The 22,462-nt window shown below is 43.3% G+C and overlaps 3 protein-coding genes across 5 annotated transcripts in view; 1 reads left to right on the top strand and 2 right to left on the bottom strand.

The window, feature by feature from the left end:
- dnaaf9 (dynein axonemal assembly factor 9) overlaps positions 1–13,285 on the bottom strand; it is a 38,097-nt gene extending 24,812 nt beyond the window's left edge. The window contains exons 1-12 of the mRNA XM_076300451.1: positions 13,092–13,285; positions 9,991–10,070; positions 9,401–9,526; positions 7,606–7,730; positions 7,120–7,216; positions 6,902–7,008; positions 5,533–5,610; positions 2,030–2,131; positions 1,111–1,166; positions 681–816; positions 427–508; positions 222–258 (exon numbers count right to left, since the gene is read on the bottom strand). Coding sequence (XP_076156566.1) covers positions 222–258; positions 427–508; positions 681–816; positions 1,111–1,166; positions 2,030–2,131; positions 5,533–5,610; positions 6,902–7,008; positions 7,120–7,216; positions 7,606–7,730; positions 9,401–9,526; positions 9,991–10,070; positions 13,092–13,147 — 1,082 coding nt within the window. The 5' untranslated portion in view covers positions 13,148–13,285. The remainder of the gene's footprint in view (positions 1–221; positions 259–426; positions 509–680; positions 817–1,110; positions 1,167–2,029; positions 2,132–5,532; positions 5,611–6,901; positions 7,009–7,119; positions 7,217–7,605; positions 7,731–9,400; positions 9,527–9,990; positions 10,071–13,091) is intronic.
- A 1,842-nt stretch (positions 13,286–15,127) lies between these two features.
- Positions 15,128–18,403, top strand: LOC143139264 (uncharacterized). 3 transcript variants are annotated; one of them, XM_076299871.1, is made up of 4 exons: positions 15,128–15,209; positions 15,545–16,402; positions 16,791–17,104; positions 17,441–18,403. In XM_076299871.1, exons 1-4 carry the CDS (start codon positions 15,191–15,193, stop codon positions 17,822–17,824), a joined length of 1,575 nt encoding a protein of 524 aa, XP_076155986.1. In that variant the 5' UTR covers positions 15,128–15,190; the 3' UTR covers positions 17,825–18,403. The 3 variants fall into 3 exon arrangements, with proteins under 3 accessions (XP_076155986.1, XP_076155987.1, XP_076155985.1); XM_076299872.1 differs by lacking the exon at positions 15,128–15,209 and adding an exon at positions 15,234–15,424 and having other exon boundaries at positions 16,791–17,044; XM_076299870.1 differs by lacking the exon at positions 15,128–15,209 and adding an exon at positions 15,236–15,424.
- A 1,039-nt stretch (positions 18,404–19,442) lies between these two features.
- On the bottom strand, positions 19,443–21,973 carry cfd (complement factor D (adipsin)). Its single transcript, XM_076299869.1, has 5 exons — positions 21,900–21,973; positions 21,525–21,669; positions 21,020–21,161; positions 20,594–20,851; positions 19,443–20,412 (listed from the first exon to the last, which is right to left on the bottom strand). Exons 1-5 carry the CDS (start codon positions 21,952–21,954, stop codon positions 20,257–20,259), a joined length of 756 nt encoding a protein of 251 aa, XP_076155984.1. The 5' UTR covers positions 21,955–21,973; the 3' UTR covers positions 19,443–20,256.
- Between the last annotated feature and the right edge of the window lie 489 nt (positions 21,974–22,462).

Genomic DNA, 22,462 nt, shown 5'->3' with positions numbered 1-22,462 from the left:
CCCTGTCAGATATGTCAAGTTAAAAACAATAAAAGAACAGAGCCACAAGTCAGTTACAGAAGGCGCTCAGATCAATACCCCCTCCCTTACAAAAACACCTCAATCTTAAAAAAAAAAAAAGAACACAGGGCTTTCTTCCCGACAGCATTCCACATGGAGTGAAGATACAGAGAGTGTGTGTTGAAACAGAACGCACTGAGCTATCACTTATGTACACTCACAGCAGGTCTGTGTTCTTCTGCTGAACGTTGTCATTTCCTGTGATAGAGAGAGAGGAAGGAGTAAGACTCACAGAGCTGTGGAACACACACACACACACACACACACACACACACACACACACAGTCCCACTCACATGCATACACAAACACACACACATAAACACTCACCTAAAAAACGTTCACACATCATGCACTTCACACTTACCAAGGTATGGGACATGCGTGGTGCCGAAGAAGTATGTTCGTGCACATGCAAGAGGCCCTTTTGGGGCAACGCACTGCAAAACCTGAAAAACACACACACACACACAAACACACATACACACGCACAACCAAATGAACCCAGTGTAACAGAGTTATGTGGGGTAGAAGATGGTACTTTTAGATGGTCTTGTTTACAGGAACAGTGTGTGTGTGTGTGTGTGTGTGTGTGTGTGTGTGTGTGTGAGGGGGCCTCACCATGTGTTTGGAGCTGGCCCCGCGGGGCCCGGTGTTGCGGATCTGGTGGCCCTCGGAGGGGAAGGTGAAGCAGTAGCTCTGGATGTCCTCCATGGACGAGTGGCTCCCAAACAGCGCAAAGGGCTGCCAGCTTTTACTGCCCAATGAACACACACACACACACACACACACACACACACACACACAGACATACACACATGTACAGACACATTGCACACACACACACACAAAACCATTACGCTCACGATCAAACAGTCTAGTGTTGCTGACAGAAAACACATGACTTGATGGAGTAATGCATAGCGCACATTCCAGCTGGGAAAAGGTTGCTCGAGGGTCCTGCCTGTGATTGATAGCTGTGTCTATATGGGTTAAGATCTGCATGTGTGCACGCGCACACGTGTATGTGTGTCTGCAGTGTCGCAGTTACCTTTTGTCTGAGATATTGCTGGAAATCAGTCCGTGGGAAAAGTAAGTGCGGAATGCCTGAGTGGGGAAAAGACAAGAAATGAGCGAATGAGCAAACAGTTAAAGACAGAGTGAGAGAGAGAGAGAGAGAGAGAGAGAGAGGGTGGGGGGCAGAGGGAGAGAGAGGAATAGGGAGAGAGAGAGAGAGAGGGTGGGGGACAAAGGGAGAGAGAAAGAGAAAGAGAGAGAGAGAGAGAGAAAGAGAGACAGACAGACTCAAAGAATAAAAGTGTCTGTGTGAGACAGAATTTCAAGCCTTAATCACTTCTTAAGAGCTCTCAACACTAATTAGTCCGCCTCCACATGTCACCACACCATCACGGTTCAGCTGCTTTCACTAGGCAGCCAGACTCCGCGTTAGTGTCGGCTGCTGTGTGGCCATGACAAGTGAATAAATTAGTCTTGAGTTGGCTGCTCCTGGGGGTAACAATCCTGTGGCACTGTGAAATGGTTTTATCACTTCAAAAGCCCATGCTACACAGTTAACCTACAGCACAAACACTAGGCAATGGTGTTATTTGAAAACACCGATGGCGTTTCTTTTCCATCAGCGCTCTCTGGGGCAGTGGTAGTGTAGTGGATAAGGAGCTGGGCTAGCATGCAGCAGCCAGACAAATTTGTTGATTCGATTACTGACTGCCACCACTGTACCCTTGAGCGAGGCACTTTGCCCTGAGTTGCTCCGGGGAGACTGGCCCTTGTAATAATTGACGCATGTAAGTCACTTTGGATAAACGCGTCAGCCACATGAATCAGTCAATAAGTAAGTAAGTAACTGGTGGGTCTCTAACCGCAGGTGCTGTGACTTGATTGTCAGGGATCTGTTGGTGTGTGTGTGTGTGTGTGCGTGTGTGTGTGTGTGTGTGTGTGTGTGTGTGTACCTCTCCAGCCTGGGCTTCAGAGAGTTCCTGCATGGACAGCTGTGTCTCAATGTTGAGACTTGAGAAGAAGCTGCTCCACTGCCTCTCAAACAGGGCCAGGTCCTGATACACACATGCATGATATGGGTAAATAAATTACACTAATATACTCTTATTAAACACATTCACACGACATGGCATTAGATAGATAGATAGATAGATAGATAGATAGATAGATAGATAGATAGATACTTTATTGATCCCCAAGGGGAAATTCAAGGTCTCAGTAGCATACAGACATCACACACAACATGCACACTGCATTAGTGTAATAATATAGTATCAGGGATTAAAGTGAAAAAAAATAGTTTGACTGAACTTTTTTCAGGTCATAAGTCATAAGGCTACATTGTTCATATCTACCTAGATAGCACCCCTTTTGCGGTCGCAACCTATTGGTTTTTAATGTACAAAAAGATGCAAACAGCAAAGTAAAGGGAGTATTCGCCTTATTCATACGGCGGCCATTGTTTAAACCAAAACGAGGCTACAGGGTACACTTACTATATAACTTAATGCCACCTACAGGTGAATGCATAGAACATAACAATCCTATGGTTTGTGCCGCCATGTGAATAAGACGAATTGAGAGTGTTCTTGATTGAGATTGAGTTTTCCTGATGAACAAAAATATATTTTAGTACCATCCCTGATCATTGCTGATTAGCCATTGCTGTTCTTTTCTACTGCAGCAATATTGTAGAAAGGCTTTAACCAAATAACTTTCAGTGTCCCGCCGGCGGCACCGTTACCCCTCTCCCCCACCTCCCCCCAACATTCTAAATCAATTGTTTGCACCATATTGCTATGTAGCATAGTAATGTCTCAATTAAATTTGATCCAAAATGCCCCCCTCCCCCTCCTCCGCTTTTGGTGATACCATGACTTCTGGCTGCAGTGTAGCTGCAGCACAATAAGTAGATGCCTCATATTGGGTACTGAAATATTCACAATAATCCATAGAAATTGAATCCTCATGTTGTATTATCCAATATTAGTTGTACAGATGTATAGTCTATCTTATACACACTCATTGAACCAACAAAGTAAATGCAAAAAGAGACTTTTTTGTAATTATTCCATATTTTGTGTAGTCAGTCTATAACAGAACACCTGACATACAATCTAAATAGTCCACAAGAAACCTCAAGGTGTTACCTTTCATTTGAGACCAGGATTATGCTTCTACACAAAGGGGTTCATGTGCAGTAAGCATTTGATTGTCAGTATGCATTTTGGATAACAAAAAGTCTTATCCATTGGCAGTTTACAAAACGCATGGGCATACGTTGGCAAATAATAGTCTAAAGCACTCAAATTTTCATTCTATATTGATCAACTTTTGCACACAGCTTCACAAGACCTGGTGCTAGGGCTCAGTTGTGTTTCTAAGGGATATCAAGTGACCTAGAGGGCTGAAATGTGGTCAGTTCAGAGATGCTTGTAATCCGGCAGAAAGAAAAAACTATATTCTAGCCTCTGTAGCTCTTTGTCAGTACATCACAGTTATCTTGACTGCTTCCTACGAAAGCTACAGGTTCTCAACTTTCTATAGAGGTCCAGCACTTGATGGTTGACCCCAAAAGAGGTGGGAACAATGCCCTTGTAAATAGGCACAGTGCAATTTCAGGCAAAAACTTGAAATTTTTACTGAGAACTATGTTAACACAGTCTTATTTAATTACTTCAGGCCAAAAGTGTTTAAAGGGGAGATTTTTTCCTTGTTAATATGCAATTCAACACCAAGTAAAATCTATAAAATCAAGTTTGCAAACTTCCCATTTCCTCATCAAAGAAACGAATCAGAACATTCTAGATACGTATTGTTCATATTTCCATTTGTTGCCTCATCCGCATTTAATGAAAACATGGTAATTTTGAGTTTTACAGACAACTCAGTTTTCCAATGAGCAGCAATTCTGTGTGTGCTCATAAAGGAGGTCTGCACATTTGATAACGACAATCTGGAGACGGCGCTTTTGTCTTCAGCAACAGATTGTATAAGGTTGACAAGAGGTTGCGATATGGTGAGGGACAGGTCGTGTTGCGCTATGAAAGAACATGCGTAGCCTACTTTCTAAACGTAAAAACGGTCAGCCATAGATAAACGTATAGCCTACCTCTGTCGTGGTGGCTAGTTGCACCAGGTAGGGAAGATGTCCTGAAGTGCACGAACGTTAACCTTATGGCGGTCTTCTGATTGGTGGCGTACTAAAACATTTCCTATTGCATCCATAAACAATTTTCTTGCAGCAAACCGCGCAAAAGCAAACCCCTGGCACTTTCATTTCTTTACACCATGGATTGTTAGTTCTCCCCCGTTTCCAACAGCTGCCCATCTCCATTTATTTTTTAACATTTGACACCTGCCTTCCTTTAGCAACAACGCATCCATGACAGCTAGTGGCCTTGCCAAATAGACGCACACAAATCATGACGCTAATATGCGAGGTTCTGGTAGGCCTACTGGTTATGGTTTTGTGCTATAAATTAATAATATTTTATATCAAAGTTTTAAGGTGACTATTTCAATTGTATGGTTATTTTTTGTCAACATACACTTACAACCTACTGTCGTTAAAAGTGAGGCCTAAGCAAAATAGGCTAAGGCTGTCTGTGCGTCACAAACACGACTGACACCCTTACTCGACAGTTCGCGATGATGACAATATTATTATTGTCACGCTCAGTCAAAACCTTCCGTCGCAAATTGTGAAAAACGTTGTTGTACATGTCATAACAGACGGGATAATAAATTGCATAGGCTACGGTTTATATTGCGTCGCTTTACACATAATGTTAGTTGCATTGATTAAAAACTGTAACAATAATAGTAGCCTACATCGGGTGGCATAGCAGGCTACTGTATCTGTTCGAGTCATAGGTGACAACCAAAATGAATGACCTCCCCTGACAAGAGTTCGCGATAGTAAGAACATTGATGCACGGAAAGAACACAGCCTACGCTTCTTCTCCGAATTCGCACATAGAGCTCACAATATCATATCCAAAAAAGTTAAACGGATTGGCCAACCTCATCAGCTGTCTCGATTGTGTCACTATAATCCAACTTTTAGACCGTAGTCCTCCATACGTGTTCTTTTTTTTTTAAGCAAACGCCCGAGACAAGTTTGTAGCTAGGCCTACAACATAAACAAAGCGAAACTCATGGCTGACGTAGGCCGTCTTCTTGAGCGGTCACTGATTGAGACACAGAAAGTTCTCAAGAACACTATTAGGTCTTTAAACATTTACCTAATATTTGTAGTTGCCTTAAAAAAGGAAAAGCAAAGGTGATAGTTCCTCCCCCTCCCTCCAACATCGATCTCAAATGTGACATTTCTAAAATCAAATTGACGGAAATCCGTCCTACGACGGAGAACTTTAATCCTTGTAGTATATGTGCATTAACGTGTGTGTGTATGTGTGTGATGCAGGTATTTGGTATTTGTGTGTTGGCCTACCTCTGTGATGAGTCGGTCCAGAGACATGGGGTCCAGTCTAGCATACGTCTGCCACACCCTCTCACTCACGTCCATTAGCTGAACAGACCAGAAAATATAGTCATCACACCAACAACCAACCAACCAACCACACAAATAACCTTAACAAATAATATCACAAATGTTGGTTATCCCTGAAATATACAGTATACGAGTCCAGTTAGCAGTCTGGGTGTTCATCACAGTGAATTATGATCAACCGCAAAAAGCAAGTCAACCGCACTTGTTTAATAACCTCGTTCATGAGATTGATTGCGTCAGGAACAATTTCAATTTCATCTGGATTCTTTACTGAGTTCACAACTTGATTTCATATGATTCTTCTTCACAATACAACGGAAATAAGACACTATGGAAATACATTTTTAAATCTTGTTTGTTCTGTTTTAAAAAAGAAGAGATTTATTCTTTCTTATGAGACCCCAAAATGAGAACAGTCATAGAACTAAATCTTGGTTACAGTAGAATTAGATCTATTTAGATTACTGCATTTTCTCACAGATTTGTAATGAAACATAATGAAACAGACTAAAGAGAATAGTAATATGACTGACATCTTGATCTTTCAATTCAGAACTTTTGTTCAATGCTTTAGTAAAGTGTCATAAAATAAGCATTTTTTAAAATCTTACAGGTGCTCTAAGCGATGCTGGGTAACGTCACTTCTGTTGACTTTCAAACAAAACAGAGAGCTAGCTCGCTACTTCCTCCCCCTCCCTCTCGTGCTGTTCCCGTGCAATTTAAACTTTCCTAAACGCGCATCTCGTCTGTGATTTGCTGGAACAGTTTGTTATGTTTTTTATGGGCTAGTTTGCCCAGGTTGTTTTTGTTGCCTGGGCTTTCCACAGCGATCGCGTTTTTTTACAGTGTATTCAGGACACAGACAGCTAGCGGTTGGTTAGATCATGTTTGCAGTAAGTGACATAAAATGTTTTAGCCTAAAAAAACGTGTGGCATCGCTTAGAGCACCTTTAAAAACTTTCAACTACCTTATCAAACAAAATCCAATCACCTTTGCACTGAAACTGCGGCTCCTGCCAGCTATCTCTGCCCCTGGCTGTTGTCCTTTCATAACATGTCCCTTACAATCAATTACACAGCACTTACAGTTCAGTTTGACTCTTACACTCAATAAAAATTATATTCTGAGAGGCCTTATATTGCTTCAATATTAAAATTAAATCTGTCATCTACATTTCTGTTGGTAAGTTATGCTTCGATTTTGTTCAGTCTCTACCTTCTGTGTAACTGAATCTGCTGCTCCTATGTAATAAAAAGTGCTCTGCATTGCTGTAAATGTAGATCGGTCTGGTTATCCATAAATCTGTACCTTATATTTCATGGTGAAAAACCCTCCAGCTCCAATTCCCTCCAGAGCAAAGGCCTGAATGATGGGCCACTTCTCCAGCATAAACATGTCAAATTTCTGCATGTGACCTTTAAGAACATACACATACACACACACACAGAAAATAAGACAAAGCACAAGCGCTGATTAAACTGTAGCTAAAGCGTGAGTGTGTGGGTGAGATGGGGAGCTGGACTGACCCTGGGAGCTGTAGGGAATCCCAATGCGGCTACAGTCCTGCACCATGGACACAAAACTAGAGATCTTGAACTCCTCCGCTGCCTCTTCATCCTCATACTGACAAAGAGAGAGAGAGAGAGAGAGAGAGAGAGACAGACACAGTAAGAAACCAGCACACAAGCATACAGTATGTAGGAGCAAAAAAGAGAAATAAAAAGCATACAGTAGAACAAGAAAGAGACAGAAAAAAAAACAAAAGAAATATATCAAGAGCCAGCAAAAAGGAGATAGAAACCGAGACTGACAACAATATGATAGTGAAAGAGACATGAGGAGAAAGGGGGGAAAGAGGTTTATCTTAAAGTGATTACTATGTCATGGGATTAAAGTCATTAACCTCAGAAAAGGGATCAGTTTGGGCATATGCTTGTGCCCTGGGAGGGAGCGGTAGGAGGGCAGTGTGGCAGATTGGGGGCACTGTCCATGCCCAACTAACTCAGGGTTACCTCTGTCTCTGTCATGCAGTGCAGATGGAGGTTCCTCCAGTGGGCTACGAAGGGCAGCAGGTACTCATAATTCAACGGGTTGCAGTACAGGTGGACGCTCTCGGCTTTAATCAGCAGGATCACATCTGCAGGCCGCAAAAAAAACAAAAAAACACATGGACTTAAAAAACACACACACACACAGATCACCAGACTGAAACCAAGAGGGAAAACACAACCTCCAGATAAACACAATGTAACAGAGTACAGCCAGAGGGCAAGCGGGGCCTGGCAGGAAAACAAGCGCCGATAAACATCGCCAAAATAAAAGGGCAAGGAAAAACAAAGGCAAAGGCAGTGGGGGGGAGACAAGGCAACTCGAGAGCCGTCATCACGTGCAACCCTGTCTTCTGGCAAGGCCTATCCACGTGCTGATATCTGCCCCCATCCCCCGCGCTCAACAGCCCCCCCCCCCACCCCCCTCCACCCCCCTCGGTGCATTCCTGACCGCTGAGACAGCGGACACAACTCAAGGGTCTCCCCACTCCAGTCCGGCAGCTGTGCTGGGCTTTTGTCCCTCAGCTCAAGTATACGCCAGCTAATTATTACATGACTTTCGATACAGCCACAACATTTTCTCTAAATAACTGATAACTACTGAAATAACTACTGAAATAACTAATACCAGCAACATTCCCTTATTTGGTGAAATTGACCTATAAACACAACCATTTGTTTTGTCTGTGCCGCAACATATTCTTTTTAAACACAGCCATTACACAAGCCAGCAGTAAAGAAATAAAAATAAAGTAGAAGTATACCAGCTACACTCAGGGTCGGATGTACAAAGAAAGCGCTAATACCGAGTTTTGGTATGCGCAGAAAGCCAACGCTGTGCTTTGTCATGATGCATGGAATTTTCTAAGCTGTCACTTCATTACGTAAACAGTGTTCATCACCGCCCCCTCTACAACACAAATTGCGTGCCCACAGCTGAACCACAAGCGCAGCTGAATGGAGTTAACCGATTGCGACATTAACAAGAATCAAAGTTAAGCGATCATACATGATAATAACATGTCAACAAGCAGCGATATTCAGGCTAGGCCTAGTAGTTCTTCTAATCCACTTATAAAAACACTTTACTGCACGTAGACTATGGCTGACTTAATTACCTAGTCTAGCAGATTGGGAAGTGGATGTCGTGAAAGTGAAAATATGATATTAGAAAGGCAAACAAAAGTTTAGGTTGGTTTTGACATAGTACAATGAAGAAAACTGATGCTCTGAATACTGATTCAGCTGTCTCTAAAAGTTTCTCTAATTGACACATTTAACCGCAATTTGGATTACACCTGCTTTTAACAGGCAGAAGTTTTTCACTGCAAAACAGATGTGCGCTGTTTTCATACATATGGCGGAATACCTAATCAATCGGTATTAGCACTTCTCCTCCCCTGTTTGCGCGATACTCCCACTTCTCTTTCGCCTTCCTATAAATGGATATATCAGTAAGAAAAGCGCTGATAGCCATTCTGTGCTCTAGTGGTACGCAAAATACGTTTTGATCCACGTGCAATCGGTTTTGTACAAAAGATGCAATGTTTTAAGGTACAAAAAGCATGAGAAACAGGCGGTAATTTAGCGGTAATTCTTATCTAGGCCCCAGTTTGCCTGCCATAATAGTTAACTTGTGCTAGTTAGTTAATAGTTAACAGATAGTTACTTTGTATTAAACACATAATAGCTTCACGGTATACAAAAAGAGTCTCTGTGGAGAAGGTAGTAGGCCTTAGGTTTGATAGGGGATACGCACCGTCCAGCACCTCTTCTGCAAGGTCATCTGAGATGTGATCCAGGTCCAGCTGGTTGGGCCGATACAGGCCAAAGAACAGGTAGTTTGCCAGCTCAGTGCAGCCCTCATTGTACCGGCTATCAATTCCTGACACACACACATAGACAAAGACATTCAACACCGAAGCAGTTGTACCCCCTTTGCTTAGGAACAGAGAGGATTGGTTAGGCCACCAGCCCCAGGGGTTTAATACATTAACACACAAGGCTTCAGATATGTGCTTAATCCATAAGACATCCATATCGCATAAGTCAAATTTTCAATGGAGGATTATAGATTTGAAATTTAATAATTATGAATTTAATCTCTCTCTCTGTTTGATACTTAATAATAGTAAATGTAATCTGTAACACACACACACACAAACACACACACACAAACACACCAACACAGTCACACAGAATTTTGAATAGATCTGTATTAGGATTATAAGGTCATTCTCTAAAATGAGGCTGAACACCATGGGGTGAGGATTATTCATCTAATCATAATACCTTCCAGTTACACTATCTTTCACTGTCGTATATGGACCCCCACACACACCCACACACCTAAAGAGCAGAGTATGGCATCAGGTGCGTTGCTGGCGCCATCCTTCAGTAGGGCCTGGAGCTGTCGCAGGCGAGAGCAGCTGGGGAACAAACAGGTTAAAGTTACATTGAGGACGGCTATCAGATTCACAAGATGCAATCTTCTAACCTCCATGTCTTAAGCCTGAACACTGTACAGAGATGCTACTGTGACACAACAAACATGGCTAAAGGGGGAGTAAGGGTACGTTCAGGCTTCTTTTTCTGGCAAGAAAAGTTGTGCAGACCACTTTTTCAGTTTTTAAAAAATCTGCCATTGTTTTTACTCCTTAGACTTAGGGTGTTTTTTTCCGCTAGAAGTTGAAAATTTCTCAACTTTAAAAACACACCCGCGATCGTGTTTTAAAGTCGAGGACTTTTTTGAAAACATAGTCTACTCCATAGGATTATAATGTAAAATGGATGTCGGCAGCTGCGAAAAATATGAGTTTTTCCTAGTCTGCACGTTACCCTAAGGGGGTTTTTACCCTAAAACTAGTGAGCTCACTTGTCACAGTCAATAACTTAGCTTGACAACACATTCAACAACACAGCTGACAACATTTTTGACAATGTTGTCGGTAAAGATGCTCAGGATTTTTTGTGCCCACAACAGCCTAAATTATGTAGGCCTGGTGGAAGGTCTCATAGTCCATCCATATTCCATTCACATAGCTTTGTACAACAAATGAATTTGAGAATCTTTGTAAAAGCTAGGCTTAACTCGCTGTCATTGAAATGATAATCAGAATACTGATAACCAGTATGGTGAACTAATTTGGCCCTTTTAAACTACAGTCCCAAATGTTATTGGCATATTGATCATTTGGGTGACAATTTGGTTGATGTGAGCACATCCATTAGGCCTGCATCCACACTCTAAACTGGAATCAGCCTGTGCTTTGCTCAATTGAAAGTGACAAGGCGTTGACTATTCCCGTGCAATCAATAGACTCTCTGTTAAAAGTGGGCTTCGAACAATGGTTTCTCACTTTTTAGTGAAACAGCACATACTGGTGCCAATTACAACAACTTAACCTTAGGTCTGACTGAAAGCCCAATGTGGTTCTCTTACCATTAATGCTATTTTAACTTACCATTGTGAACATTTTTGCCACATGAACACCATTCAAACTGTGAAATGTTGTGGTAACAAAACATTTGGCATGTGATACAGCCTAACACTTGAAGCATTAGATGACAACCCCAGAACTGGGTACTAGAAAAACTGTCTTCAGACAAGAACCTCATTCTAGTTTCCCAAAAGCAATCATATTCCATTATATTGAGATTAAGGCTAGTTTCTGCAAAGTGCCATAAGACAATGCCCATTGTTTGGAAGTCATCAAAGAAAAATAACCCAGTGCCCATTGTTTGGAAGTAATCAAAGAAAAATAACCCAAATTGCTCATAGCACATTGATCATATTATGAAGTAACCTCATTCAACTACAACTCGGGGAGGACTCTGTTGGTCCCATCTTTGTGTTGAGCAGAAAAAAGAGGAATCAGAAATGGTCATAAATAATGTCCCAAAGGACTTTCCCGTGAGCACGAGATGGAGGAAAACATGCATACATGTATGCAGCCTACACAGCTGAAGCAGAACATGTCTAGGCATGTGCAGTATATTTTTTTTCCTGAGGGGTCTGCAAGCCCCAAGAAACTCGGCCCCCTTCCCTGCAGTTTATTAGGCCAAGTGTGCCCTAGTCCACACAGCAAAGGAAAACTCATCCCACAACTTTCAAGCACAATGATTCCACTGTGCATGTTGTGAATGATACATCAGTAAATGCATTGCATGGAATAATGCAATAATGTCATTTTCACACCAGTCATATTGTTTCCCATTGTTGACATGAATGCATCCATTGTGTCTTAAGATCTCCTTTAGGCTTTGGTGGCTTCTTTCGTATCTGTGAATCTATGAGAAACTGCTGCTTAAACTATGCAGAGCTTTGTCTTTTTGTGTGAGAGTTGAAGTGAAGAGGTCGACAACAATGCAGAGCTTCAGTCTCCTAGAAACCCCACTCCCCTACTGCTTCTGGCCTCATCCGTGCCACTGTTTTTCGCGACTCCGTACAATAAACTCTAACCAAACCTGACCTTAATACGTCCAGTTAGTAGGTTAATTGGGTGGGCAAACGCAGTATGTCGTCGGGCAGGGCGAGGCCAGTCTGGAATCTTAATCTCAAGCTTTAATCATCATCCGGCAAACCAGCTAGATAGGATATCGCATCTAAAATCAAGTCACGTTTCATGGTACTGAGCTTCATGCACTGCAGCGGATGTTTACATCCCTCTTTACCGTCCAGCCCTAGTCCTTCAAGATGGATGCGGGCATTAATGCACTACTAGGATTTCCCCCTGACGTTTTCCCCTCTATAACGTTAATGCAGAATACCGCAGGCACGTGCATTTTCTCGCCATAGCAATGGCTAAGGTTGGAAGATACAATAAATAAGTAACAGCATTGGTTGTGTAGAGTAACGTTAACGTTAGAGGTTTAAAGCTTTAATAACAAAGACAGAAAACGCATAACGTAGACAGACACATTTAAGGTTAACGTTACATTACGTTAACTTGGTTAACAAAACGAGGAGATAACGTTAAGCTATTATCACCCACTGAAATATTCAATGACAGCTGCTGACGTTATTCGAAATATCAAACCTAAGCCAGCTAACGTTAACGTTATCTTAAAACTTGACTGTTTCTAACGTTAACGTCAACGGTTAGCTCAATATGGCGCAGACATTCAAAATGTAGCTAGATAGCATCTACAGTCTTCAATTTAAGACCAAATAAAAAAAATACATGGCATGTCATGCTAGTCAACCCTGCCGATGATCTTACCGTGAGCAAAAATAGCTCGTTAGATTAACGCTATCTAAGTGTTAATGGTAGTAACTGTAAACGTTAACGTGACGTTAGTGGATGCTGGACAGTATGGATGAGAAAGCCGGGTCAAGTCAACATCTGTATTCGCTCGCAGATGCGCTGCGCGGCGACCTGAAACATCCTACTAACCTACATTCAAAAAAAAGAAAATGTCACCAGAAGAAAAAAAGTTATTAACGTTACCTGACTGCCGAGCTCATTGGTGAATATTTTCCACTTTTCCTCCGTATGCTAGTCATTTTGACTTTGGCACATTCAAAAATAACGTTTTTAGAATTCTGCGTTATTCTTGATGACCCCGCGGTGAAACTCCATCATCAACAGTCGAGAAGGCTGTGTAGAACGAAACAGAGAGATGGAGGCATAGTAACCGCCCATACCATTTACGAAAATTGGGGTAGTAAGGTAATAACAACGGCGATTGAAAAACGAGATTTTGAACTGAAACATATACTGTGTCATCCCATCACCACAATAATAACTGAAACGTTTATCTTTATCATGGTTGCGGATAGTACACGATTAAAGCGGTAAATATTGACACTCAGTGAACATCCTTACCCTTGTAGTGAAAAAGTCCAAGTAACACGGGCGTCCCTTGACAGCAGCAACCCATGCAATCCTACAGCAATCCTTTTCTTCGGCAGGAAATATAGTTGGTCTTGTGGTTTGAGGAAGGAAAATGGATGACAAAATAACGAAAATGGATGACAAAATAACGAAAATATAAGGAATGAATATAATGGATTACTTTCTTGATCTCGTTGACTGAGTATATTTTCCAAGAATGCAATAGTCTTGGGCAAGTTACATGACAGAGGCAGTCGCCATACTGGCTACTCCTACACCAGGCTAGCCTATTTTGTGTCTGCATGGACCAGCAAACGGAGCGGCCGCGCGTACTAAACAACGAAAACATGAATTCCTATTTTCTCACAATGGTTTCTCAGCATCGAGCAATGATGTCACTCCAAATACTCATATCCTCCCTAGAAATGATGAATAGACACAAATGTCTGTGTGAAGCAGTGTCGATGCATTACTAAAGCCTACTTAAAAAAATCATATCCACATTAAGCATTTGGGTGGCAACTCATCTCATCTCATCCTCATCCTCATTTCATCTCATCCTTCATTTACAACATGGGGTTCATTACAACATAGGCTAGTCTTACGACCCCCCCAAAAGTGAACTTTTCAAATTTCAAAAATAACACACATGCACACACACACACACACACACCATTTCCTCTGTTTTCCTGCTACCTATTGTTGGTTTGACTTATTCCTTTGTGTTATCGGGTTAAAGGAAATCCTGGCTGGTAAAAATACTGTAGGCCTACTAGGCTATGACAGGCTGTATCATATGCTTATAGGTTAGGCCTACACAATTTTGCACATAGGCTAGGCGTTGTCTATGGGAGACTAATAGTTTATGTAGCCTATGACAGAGATAAATGTTGAGTTACATTTTTATTATCTCTCGCAGTCACCTTTAAGGGCATGACTGCTCATCAAAAGACCCCTCAAAGCACACAGCTCATTCACTGACTTTGGGTCTATTTGAATCAAATGTGACACAGTTTGTGTTGGCGAAGAAGCAGATCAAGTCAAATGAAGTTGACATGAAAAGCCCATATAGGTCTGGTTGCAGGTCCGCTTTGTGAAGTCTCCTGTTTCAAGCATCAGTCTATGCTGTATGAGTCTATCAGTCTCATACAGCCTTTTTTTAGCAGTGTGTTGTTGAGCGCCTGACTAAATTTGTTATGTTTAAAATTCTTTAGGATACATTTGTACCCTATATGTTCTTAATATAGTTCTTAACATACTGAGGTGTTTCGGTATTGTGTGAGGCTACTCCTCCTTGTCCTCTCACCAGCCATTCCAGTCTTGTGTCTCATGGCCCTGACTCCCACACGGTGAACGTGATTGAACAGAATGAGGAAGTGCACAGGCAATCAGTCATCTCTCACAGTCCTTTGACAAAGAGGAATGCACTTCCTCGTGTCAGGCAAAACAAATGTCTGCAGTCATGAGTCACTTTCACTGACCCAGGATCAACCTATGATCATCTGTAGCTTTTCCAGTGTTGTCAATGTTGGTCACCAAACTGTTTCTGGATCAGGTATTTCTCGTGGTACACATAAAGAAGCAAGCAATAGCATATATATTGTGCACATCTAGATGTTTAAAAGAGCCTTGTTTCCTCCTCCTTCACACAAAGTAGCAAATCCTGTTCCAAGTTCTCAGCTCACTTCACCTTCAGACTGCTGCTGGTTGTGATGAGAACGATGTCTCAGAGTAAGTTCTTACTTCATTTTACTGTTTAAACTGTTCAGACTGCCTTATTCATGTTAATGGCTACTTATCCAAAAGACACACCGGGTGCATAGTACTTCAGATGTTATCATGAAGCAGCAGAAGTACTTCTATGGCTACTTATTCAAACACCTCACACATATGCAAAGCATAGATGAGGAGAATGAAAGAGGCCTTTGCCACGGAAGAGTGCAATGGTGAGGATTTCTGTGGCATGATGGCAACTTAAACGTTTAGTGAACCAGTAAACTGTTGGTTTTTAGAAAGAGTGTAAAAATACAGCAATATTTAGGTAATTCAATCTGTTGTGTATTCAGACAGTTTCAACAAAACCAGTCAGATGCTGGTGGTCGGGACCTGCCAGGAGGACTGGGACATGTTACTGAGCTGTGTGAAACAATGCTCTTCAAGTGAGCAGAAAGGGCCTTGTGGAGACTATGATGTTACCCTGGCAGTGGCGGACAGGGAGCTGACCCTATGCAGCACAAAGGGCCTTCTCAACCCTGAGCTGAAGGATGAGGAAATCATTGCTGAATTGGACTCATTCACCAGTTTGGCTTTGGAGGGCGGACTGCAGGCCTTCCTGCTGGTCCTCCACGGGGAGGCCTTCGGTCCGAAGGAGCGGCGTGCAGTGGACATCTTGCGGATCGCCTTCGGGGATGCAGCCTTCAGCCTCCTGCTGGTGATCTCCTTGAGAACATCTGCATCTTCCGCCCTCGCCCAGGAGTTTGAGGAAGGTCTGCTGGAGCTGGTCGACATCTGCGACGGGCGCTTCTGCCGGCTCAGCAGCAACGCTGACGTGGCAAGGAAGTCCTCTGACCAGACGGAGGCGCTGCTGGCCATGGCTGACTACGCGCTGTCGCAGAGCGGCCTGCAGGAGGGCTACACGGCCGACATGTACGGCGTGGCGCGCCACCAGCGCACGCAGGACGCCGCCATCGCCATGCTGAAAGAGAAACTGTCCGAGGCCGTGGCGAAGGAGACGGAGGCGACAGAGCGACTGCGGCAGCATGACGAGGTGCGAGCGAAGGAGGTTGAGGAGCTGAAGAGGAGGCACGCGGAGGAGAGAGAGAGGGAGGAGGCTGAGAAGAAGGAGTGGGAGGCCAGAAAAGACAGCTGTGCTGAAGCAGTTAGGGGATATAAGAGTCTTTTAGACAAATCTGGGAACAACACTGGTAAAGTGTGTTTCTCTGTCTATCTTTATGACTGTCCGTCTATGTTTCTGAGTTGAGAACATAACAAATGCTTTATAATTCCTCTATGTACATAAACCATGTTTATGATGTTGGGGAGTTGCCCAGTGCTCTCCGTTCCTGTGATAGTTTTTGATCTTTCAAGAGGGGTCTAAAGGCATAACTGTTCAACATACACTGCGTTACTTATGCGTTATGGTTTGTATATTATAGTATTTATTTATTTTCATTAGGCTATTGATTTAATTGACATTGTTGTTTATTATTGCTGTTCTCCTTGGTGTAGTCTTACCAACTTTTTAAATGGTTTACTGTTAAATTTAACTACTGTTGTTATTTGTATGTTGCTTTTTCTCATTGGCTCTTACAGCATCAGTTAAGATTGGAGAGAAAGGTCAGACTACAATCGTCTTGTTGGGTCTGTCTGGCAGTGGCAAGACCTCGGCAGCAGACACTATCCTGACCAGGGCAACAAGCCGATTCCCGACCAACCGACTGAGAGAAGAGAGCCGGGGCGGCACAGAGTGCTGTGAGCGCAGGGAGATCTGTGTGGATGGACACCGTCTGGTCGTCGTGGATACTCCGGAACTCTGGGACGAAGATGACTTGGAGAGGTTGAATGATGTGAGAGACTGCCTGGCACTGTCTCTGCCTGGGCCACATGCCTTTGTGTTAGTTATGCAGGTGTGTTGATGTTTTAGTGTGTGCACTTCAATTTGTTCCTATTGCCTGCAGAGGCCTCTCAATGTCATGGTCTCCCCACCAGAGGGCGATAGACACAAACATAAATCATGTTATTTAAAACAGTTTTATAAGTGCATGTCTTTGTTTGTGTGTGTGTGTAGTAGTAGTAGTAGTAGTAGTAATAATAATAATAATAATAATAATAATAATAATAATAATACACTTTATTTATAATGCACTTTTCATCACAGATCTGAAAGTGCTGTGTGTGTGTGTGTGTTTGTGTGTGTGTGTGTGTGTGTGTGTGTGTGTGTGTGTGTATGTGCACCCACGCAGGTGGGACGTTTCACTCAGGGTGAGAGTCAGCTCCTCACATATATCCAGCAGACATTCGGTGGTGATATCATTGAATATCTTCTCATCCTCTTCACCCGTGACGACCCCCACGGCAACTTGGGGACCGTGGGCAACATCGACAGCTATGTGGCCAACGTGCACCCATCGCTGCAGGAGATGGTGCGTCTCTGCGGCAGCCGCTACCATGTGCTGAACCACGGAAGCCTCCGGAACCCCGTGAGCCACGCCCAGGTGCGGGACCTGCTAGGAGGGGTCCGCAAGCTGGCCGCCTCCCACGGAGGGAGGCCATATGTCTGTCCTCGCTTCAGCAACCAGGAGCTGGAGGAGAGGAGGAAAGAGCTGGAAGAGGAGAAAAAGAGATAGAGACAGGGGAGGAGAGAAAGAGGAGAAGAGGAAGAGAGGAGAGGAAGAAGAGGGAGAGGAGGAGGGAGAGGAGGAGAGGAAAAGAGGACAGGAGGGGGAGGGAGAGGAGGAAGAGATAGACAGGGGAGAAGAGGAAGAAATGAGAGGAAAAGAGGAGAGGAGGAGGAGGGAGAGGAAGAAGAGGGAGAGGAGGAAAGGAAAAGAGGACAGGAGGGGGAGGGAGAGGAGGAAGAGATAGACAGGGGAGAAGAGGAAGAAATGAGAGGAAAAGAGGAGAGGAGGAGGAGGGAGAGGAAGAAGAGGGAGAGGAGGAGGAGGAGAGGAAAAGAGGACAGGAGGGGGAGGGAGAGGAGAAAGAGATAGACAGGGGAGAAGAGGAAGAAATGAGAGGAAAAGAGGAGAAAAGGAGGAGAGATAGGAGGAGAGGAAAAGAGGAGATAAGGAGGAGGGAAAGGAGGAAGAGATAGACAGGGGAGAATAAAAAGAAGAGATGAGATGAGGAGAAGAGAGCTGGAGGAGGAAGAGATACATGCAGGGGGGAGGAGAGGAGAAGCAAGGGGCAGAGAGGAGAGGAAGAGATACATGCAGGGGGGAGGAGAGGAGAAGCAAGGGGCTGAGAGGAGAGGAAGAGATACATGCAGGGGGGAGGAGAGGAAGAGATACATGCAGGGGGGGAGGAGAGGAGAGGAAGAGATACATGCAGGGGGGAGGAGAGGAGAGGAAGAGATACATGCAGGGGGGAGGAGAGGAGAGGAAGTGACAGACTAGAAGAAAAAGAGGATAGGAAAGACTGGGCTACAGGAAAAGAGAGAAGTGGAGAGGAGGAGAGGAGGGGGTGACTGCAGGAGATACTATGAGGAGGAGAGAGTTGGAGGAAGAAATGGAGGGATAGAGGGAATGGAGATGGAGGGAGTAGATAGACAAGAGAGGGAGAGGAGAGGAGAAGGGGAGGAGGGAGAGGAGAGGAGAAGGGGAGGAGGGAGAGGAGAGGAGAAGGGGAGGAGGGAGAGGAGAGGAAGGTGGAGGGGAACAAATATAGAGGGAAGAGGAAATGAGAGGACGGGAGAGGAGAGGAGGGGAAGGGAGATGAGGAGATAAAGAGAGGGGAGAGGAAAGGGGAGGGAAATAGGTGAGAGAGGAGGAGGGGATGAAGAGAATGTTGAGGGAGGGGAGAATGAGAGAGCTGCAAAAGGATACAGAGAGAGGGAAATGTTGGAGGAGAGAGATTGAGTCAAAATTGCATGACAAGCGAAGTTCAAATCCAGTGGATGAATGCATGTAAAATATGTTCAATCGTCATGTTTTTCTGCCTTTGCTTTGCTAGTTGCAGAGTGCTATCAGGCTGTTTCTGAAGGCTGTGGCAGTCTTAGAACACCCTTATCTACGGGTGACAAATAATCTCTCAAATTCAGAGCTATTTTCTGCTCTCCTCCAAACAAAATTTGAGGAAGGGAGGACTCTCTCATAAATTACACTTCATATCTACTTCAGACTGTCTTGTTTGGTTTCATAACATGCTCAAGACCTCCTCTTATGTAAACAGTAATATCCATGGACAGCGCTGGAGATTAGAATAGAAGTTACTGGAAAACATCAACAAAACTAGCAACAGTATGGATTACTTTCAAAGGGCTTTTATTATGAAGATAGAATTGTGCATATTGTAACATGTAGTAGCCTACAGTGTATGTGGCTGAGTCTTTTAATAGTGTGTCTCATAGATTCAGAAATGTGCTTGAGATTTTCATGCTGATACAATCTCTGTATTTCTTCTTTGGCAAAGCATTGAGCATTGAGATAAATATCGTGGCTACTCTCTGTGTGCACAAATATTTGAGCTTGTGGTGCAGCCTTTGATACTTAGAAGTTGTGAAAAAGTCATGAAGGGGGTTCTGTTTCTATGGTAACTTAGAGGATCTCAGTTTTTACGGTTTGGTCAATAATATGCCTTGAGGCCTTTACTTTTTTTAGAAAGAGTCCAACATCGATTTTGTTTGCCATTAAGGTTGAGAATGATTCTGGGATAAAACCATCATTGTACAAAGTGTCCTATTTGAAGACAAAGGTTAAACTGTTGTTCTTGACTATTAAGATCACTCTCTAAGTAAAATAATTGTCTACACTTTACCACTGTCTGATTGCAAGTGATTCTGTCTTTGGAGGCCACTGTAACCCATGGCAATGGATTAGGTTGGTATACAACACAGTACACATGAAACACAAGTTAAAATTTATGATTAAAAATTCTAGGATACACTTAATGTTCTTGAAGCTAGTCACAGAGGTGGGCAGTAGCCTGTGACTATTGTTCACAATGTTTCTAGTTGATTTTTTGTGGCCCTTTCCTAATTCTAAAGAGATTGGTGCTGTTACACATTAAGCTTCGTGGCAGGTGGCTGTGGTGGTGCGTTGGCTAATTGCCTAACAGGCTGCTAGGCATTATCGGTCATGGTCTGCTGGATCCAGTCAGCGAAGTGGGAGATGATGGTGTAGAGGCCAGGCTTCCGGCTGGTGCCACACTTCTTCCCCCCGTTGGACGTGATCCCCACAGCAACACCGTTATACAGCAGAGGACCGCCAGAGTCTCCCTAGAGGACATTGAAGGATATGCAGAGATTTACATAAAAAACATGAGGCAATGGACAACAGTTACATGCAGCTGTCTTAACTGCATGCATGTTATTTGTGTGTGTGTGTGTGTGTGTGTGTGTGTGTGTGTGTGGTGTAGCCTACTGTTGAGTATATGTAAATGTATGAATGTGAACTCACATCACAAGTGTCTTGACGCATCCCAGCAGCGCAGAGCATGTTCTTAGTGAACTTTGACCCATAGTAGTCACTGCGGCCACACTTGTTTCTGCTCTTCACTCTAATGGTCAACTCATGCAGTTTGTCAGGCCGAGAGCCCAGGTTATTCAACGAGCCCCACCCAGCCGTATCGACAGTGGTATCCTCCGCAGGCTCGACTCCTGTCTGCTTATAGGACAGCGGCTTCACCGTGTCACTCTCCACCACTGGCCGATCAAGCTGCCAATCACAGGAATGACAAAGCGGGAGGGATTTCAATTAGAATGTATCTCAATCAGTCTCTTTTTCTTTACCATTACTGTAGAAAATGAATAGCTTTATTAATGCACTGATACGTTAACATTTAAAGGCAGATACACACACACACACACACACACACTTGTTTACCTTGATCAGAGTGATGTCACTGTCATAATTGTGAATGTTAAAATCAGGATGGTTGTACACAGCTGAAATTTGAAATGTTTCTTTAGTTGCTTCCTCCTCAGACAGAGAGTGCAGGCCGACAACAACCGTCCGTCCCCCAGCTCTGCAGGGGGGAAAAGGCTATTCTTGTTGGTGTTTACTTCAACTTGGTCATCAGTAGGCCTTCTAAAATTTCTCAAGCATACAGTGACATTTAAAAGCCAATTTAAGGTAAAAGTAAGCAACATCCACTATCAAATGCCTTCGTTTTCGCAGCTGAATGTTTTATTTTGTAATTTTTTAATGTCTGAATTGTATCATGTACTTATTGTAAGTTTTAGACAAACTATAGGCCTGTTGCCAAGATCCTTTAATGCGTTCTAAATCTGTAACGAGGCTGACCTATGTTTCCGTCTTGAATTCTTCACTTCTAATCGGAGTGCTTTAGCATTCAAAGTTAATCCCGGTGTGTTAACGTAATGCTCACCCATCCCTGAAGCAGTGAGTCGCGCTCAGGAGCCATTGACTTGCGATGAGGAACGCGCCGCACTCGTGCTTTCCGTTCAGCTGCACGGACGCCATGTAGGGTCGCGAGTGGGCCACAGCCTCCTTCCCGCCGGTCACGCTCTCACCTGTCGGAAATGAATCATGCTTATTAACCTTTTTCCTTTTTTCCAGAGGTCTGGCTCCATACTATTTCGTCATATTGAAATGTCTGGCAAACTAAACTAACTAACATTGTATGACGCAAGTGATTATTCCAGAGAACCTATTTAACATGACATTCGATGATGAGGCTTTTTACTCAAGTTATGTTGATACACCAAAAAAACAAAAAAGAAAAGTTGTAGAGCTAACTCACCAGGCAGAACCGATGCCCACAGAATGGCACTGGTCAGTAGAATTCCTCCCAGCATCCTGAATAGACCTTTGGCTTCAAAGAAGCAAACAAGAGAAGTCTGAAGCCCTGAAGACTGCAGCTCCCTCTTTTATAGATGAAGTAAAAAGAGTGGGAGTAGAAGAGAGCCATAAATCTCTCTCCTCTGCTACACCCACCGACAGAGGCAAAACGTTTTTCTCTTCGCTCTTTTCACCTCTTGCATGTTTCGTACAACAGGTTTGATTAATGGCACTATTTATTGGTAGACTCCTATTAAAATCTAGATGTAGGCAAAAAAACATTTTTTTACGTTTGGCACTCATAAAGGGTTTGAGAGAAATGCAGCAAAGTGTTGCAATTAATGCCCTCAAAATCCCAAATAGGCCTATTGGGTGGAATCGTTTCTCAATAAATTCCATTTAAATCGGTAACACATAGTGAAAACTAGGCTACTTAAACGGAGTCCAGTTATGAAGTGGTTTGCTACTCGTCACTCGTTGTTTTTAATGAGACTCAAAATTATGGCCAATTGTACAAAACCTGAT

This window comes from Alosa pseudoharengus, unplaced genomic scaffold (assembly GCF_046254945.1).
Source record: "Alosa pseudoharengus isolate Yale_2024_CS ecotype anadromous, Long Island Sound unplaced genomic scaffold, YU_APseudo_1.1 YU_APseudo_1.1_scf_22, whole genome shotgun sequence".
Classification (NCBI taxonomy): Eukaryota; Metazoa; Chordata; class Actinopteri; order Clupeiformes; family Clupeidae; genus Alosa; species Alosa pseudoharengus.
This window is presented reverse-complemented; position numbering and strand designations above follow the sequence as displayed.

Excerpts from the sequence above, each read along its gene's own strand:
- LOC143139264 (XM_076299870.1), top strand. The coding sequence starts at position 15,382 with ATGAGGAGAATGAAAGAGGCCTTTGCCACGGAAGAGTGCAATG. Across the intron at positions 15,425-15,544 it reads TGCCACGGAAGAGTGCAATG|ACAGTTTCAACAAAACCAGT; the intron begins GTGAGGATTTCT and ends TTGTGTATTCAG. Across the intron at positions 16,403-16,790 it reads CAAATCTGGGAACAACACTG|CATCAGTTAAGATTGGAGAG; the intron begins GTAAAGTGTGTT and ends TGGCTCTTACAG.
- cfd (XM_076299869.1), bottom strand. The coding sequence starts at position 21,954 with ATGCTGGGAGGAATTCTACTGACCAGTGCCATTCTGTGGGCATCGGTT. Across the intron at positions 21,162-21,524 it reads ACTCACTGCTTCAGGGATGG|AGCTGGGGGACGGACGGTTG; the intron begins GTGAGCATTACG and ends TCCCCCCTGCAG. Across the intron at positions 20,852-21,019 it reads GTGACATCACTCTGATCAAG|CTTGATCGGCCAGTGGTGGA; the intron begins GTAAACAAGTGT and ends TGTGATTGGCAG.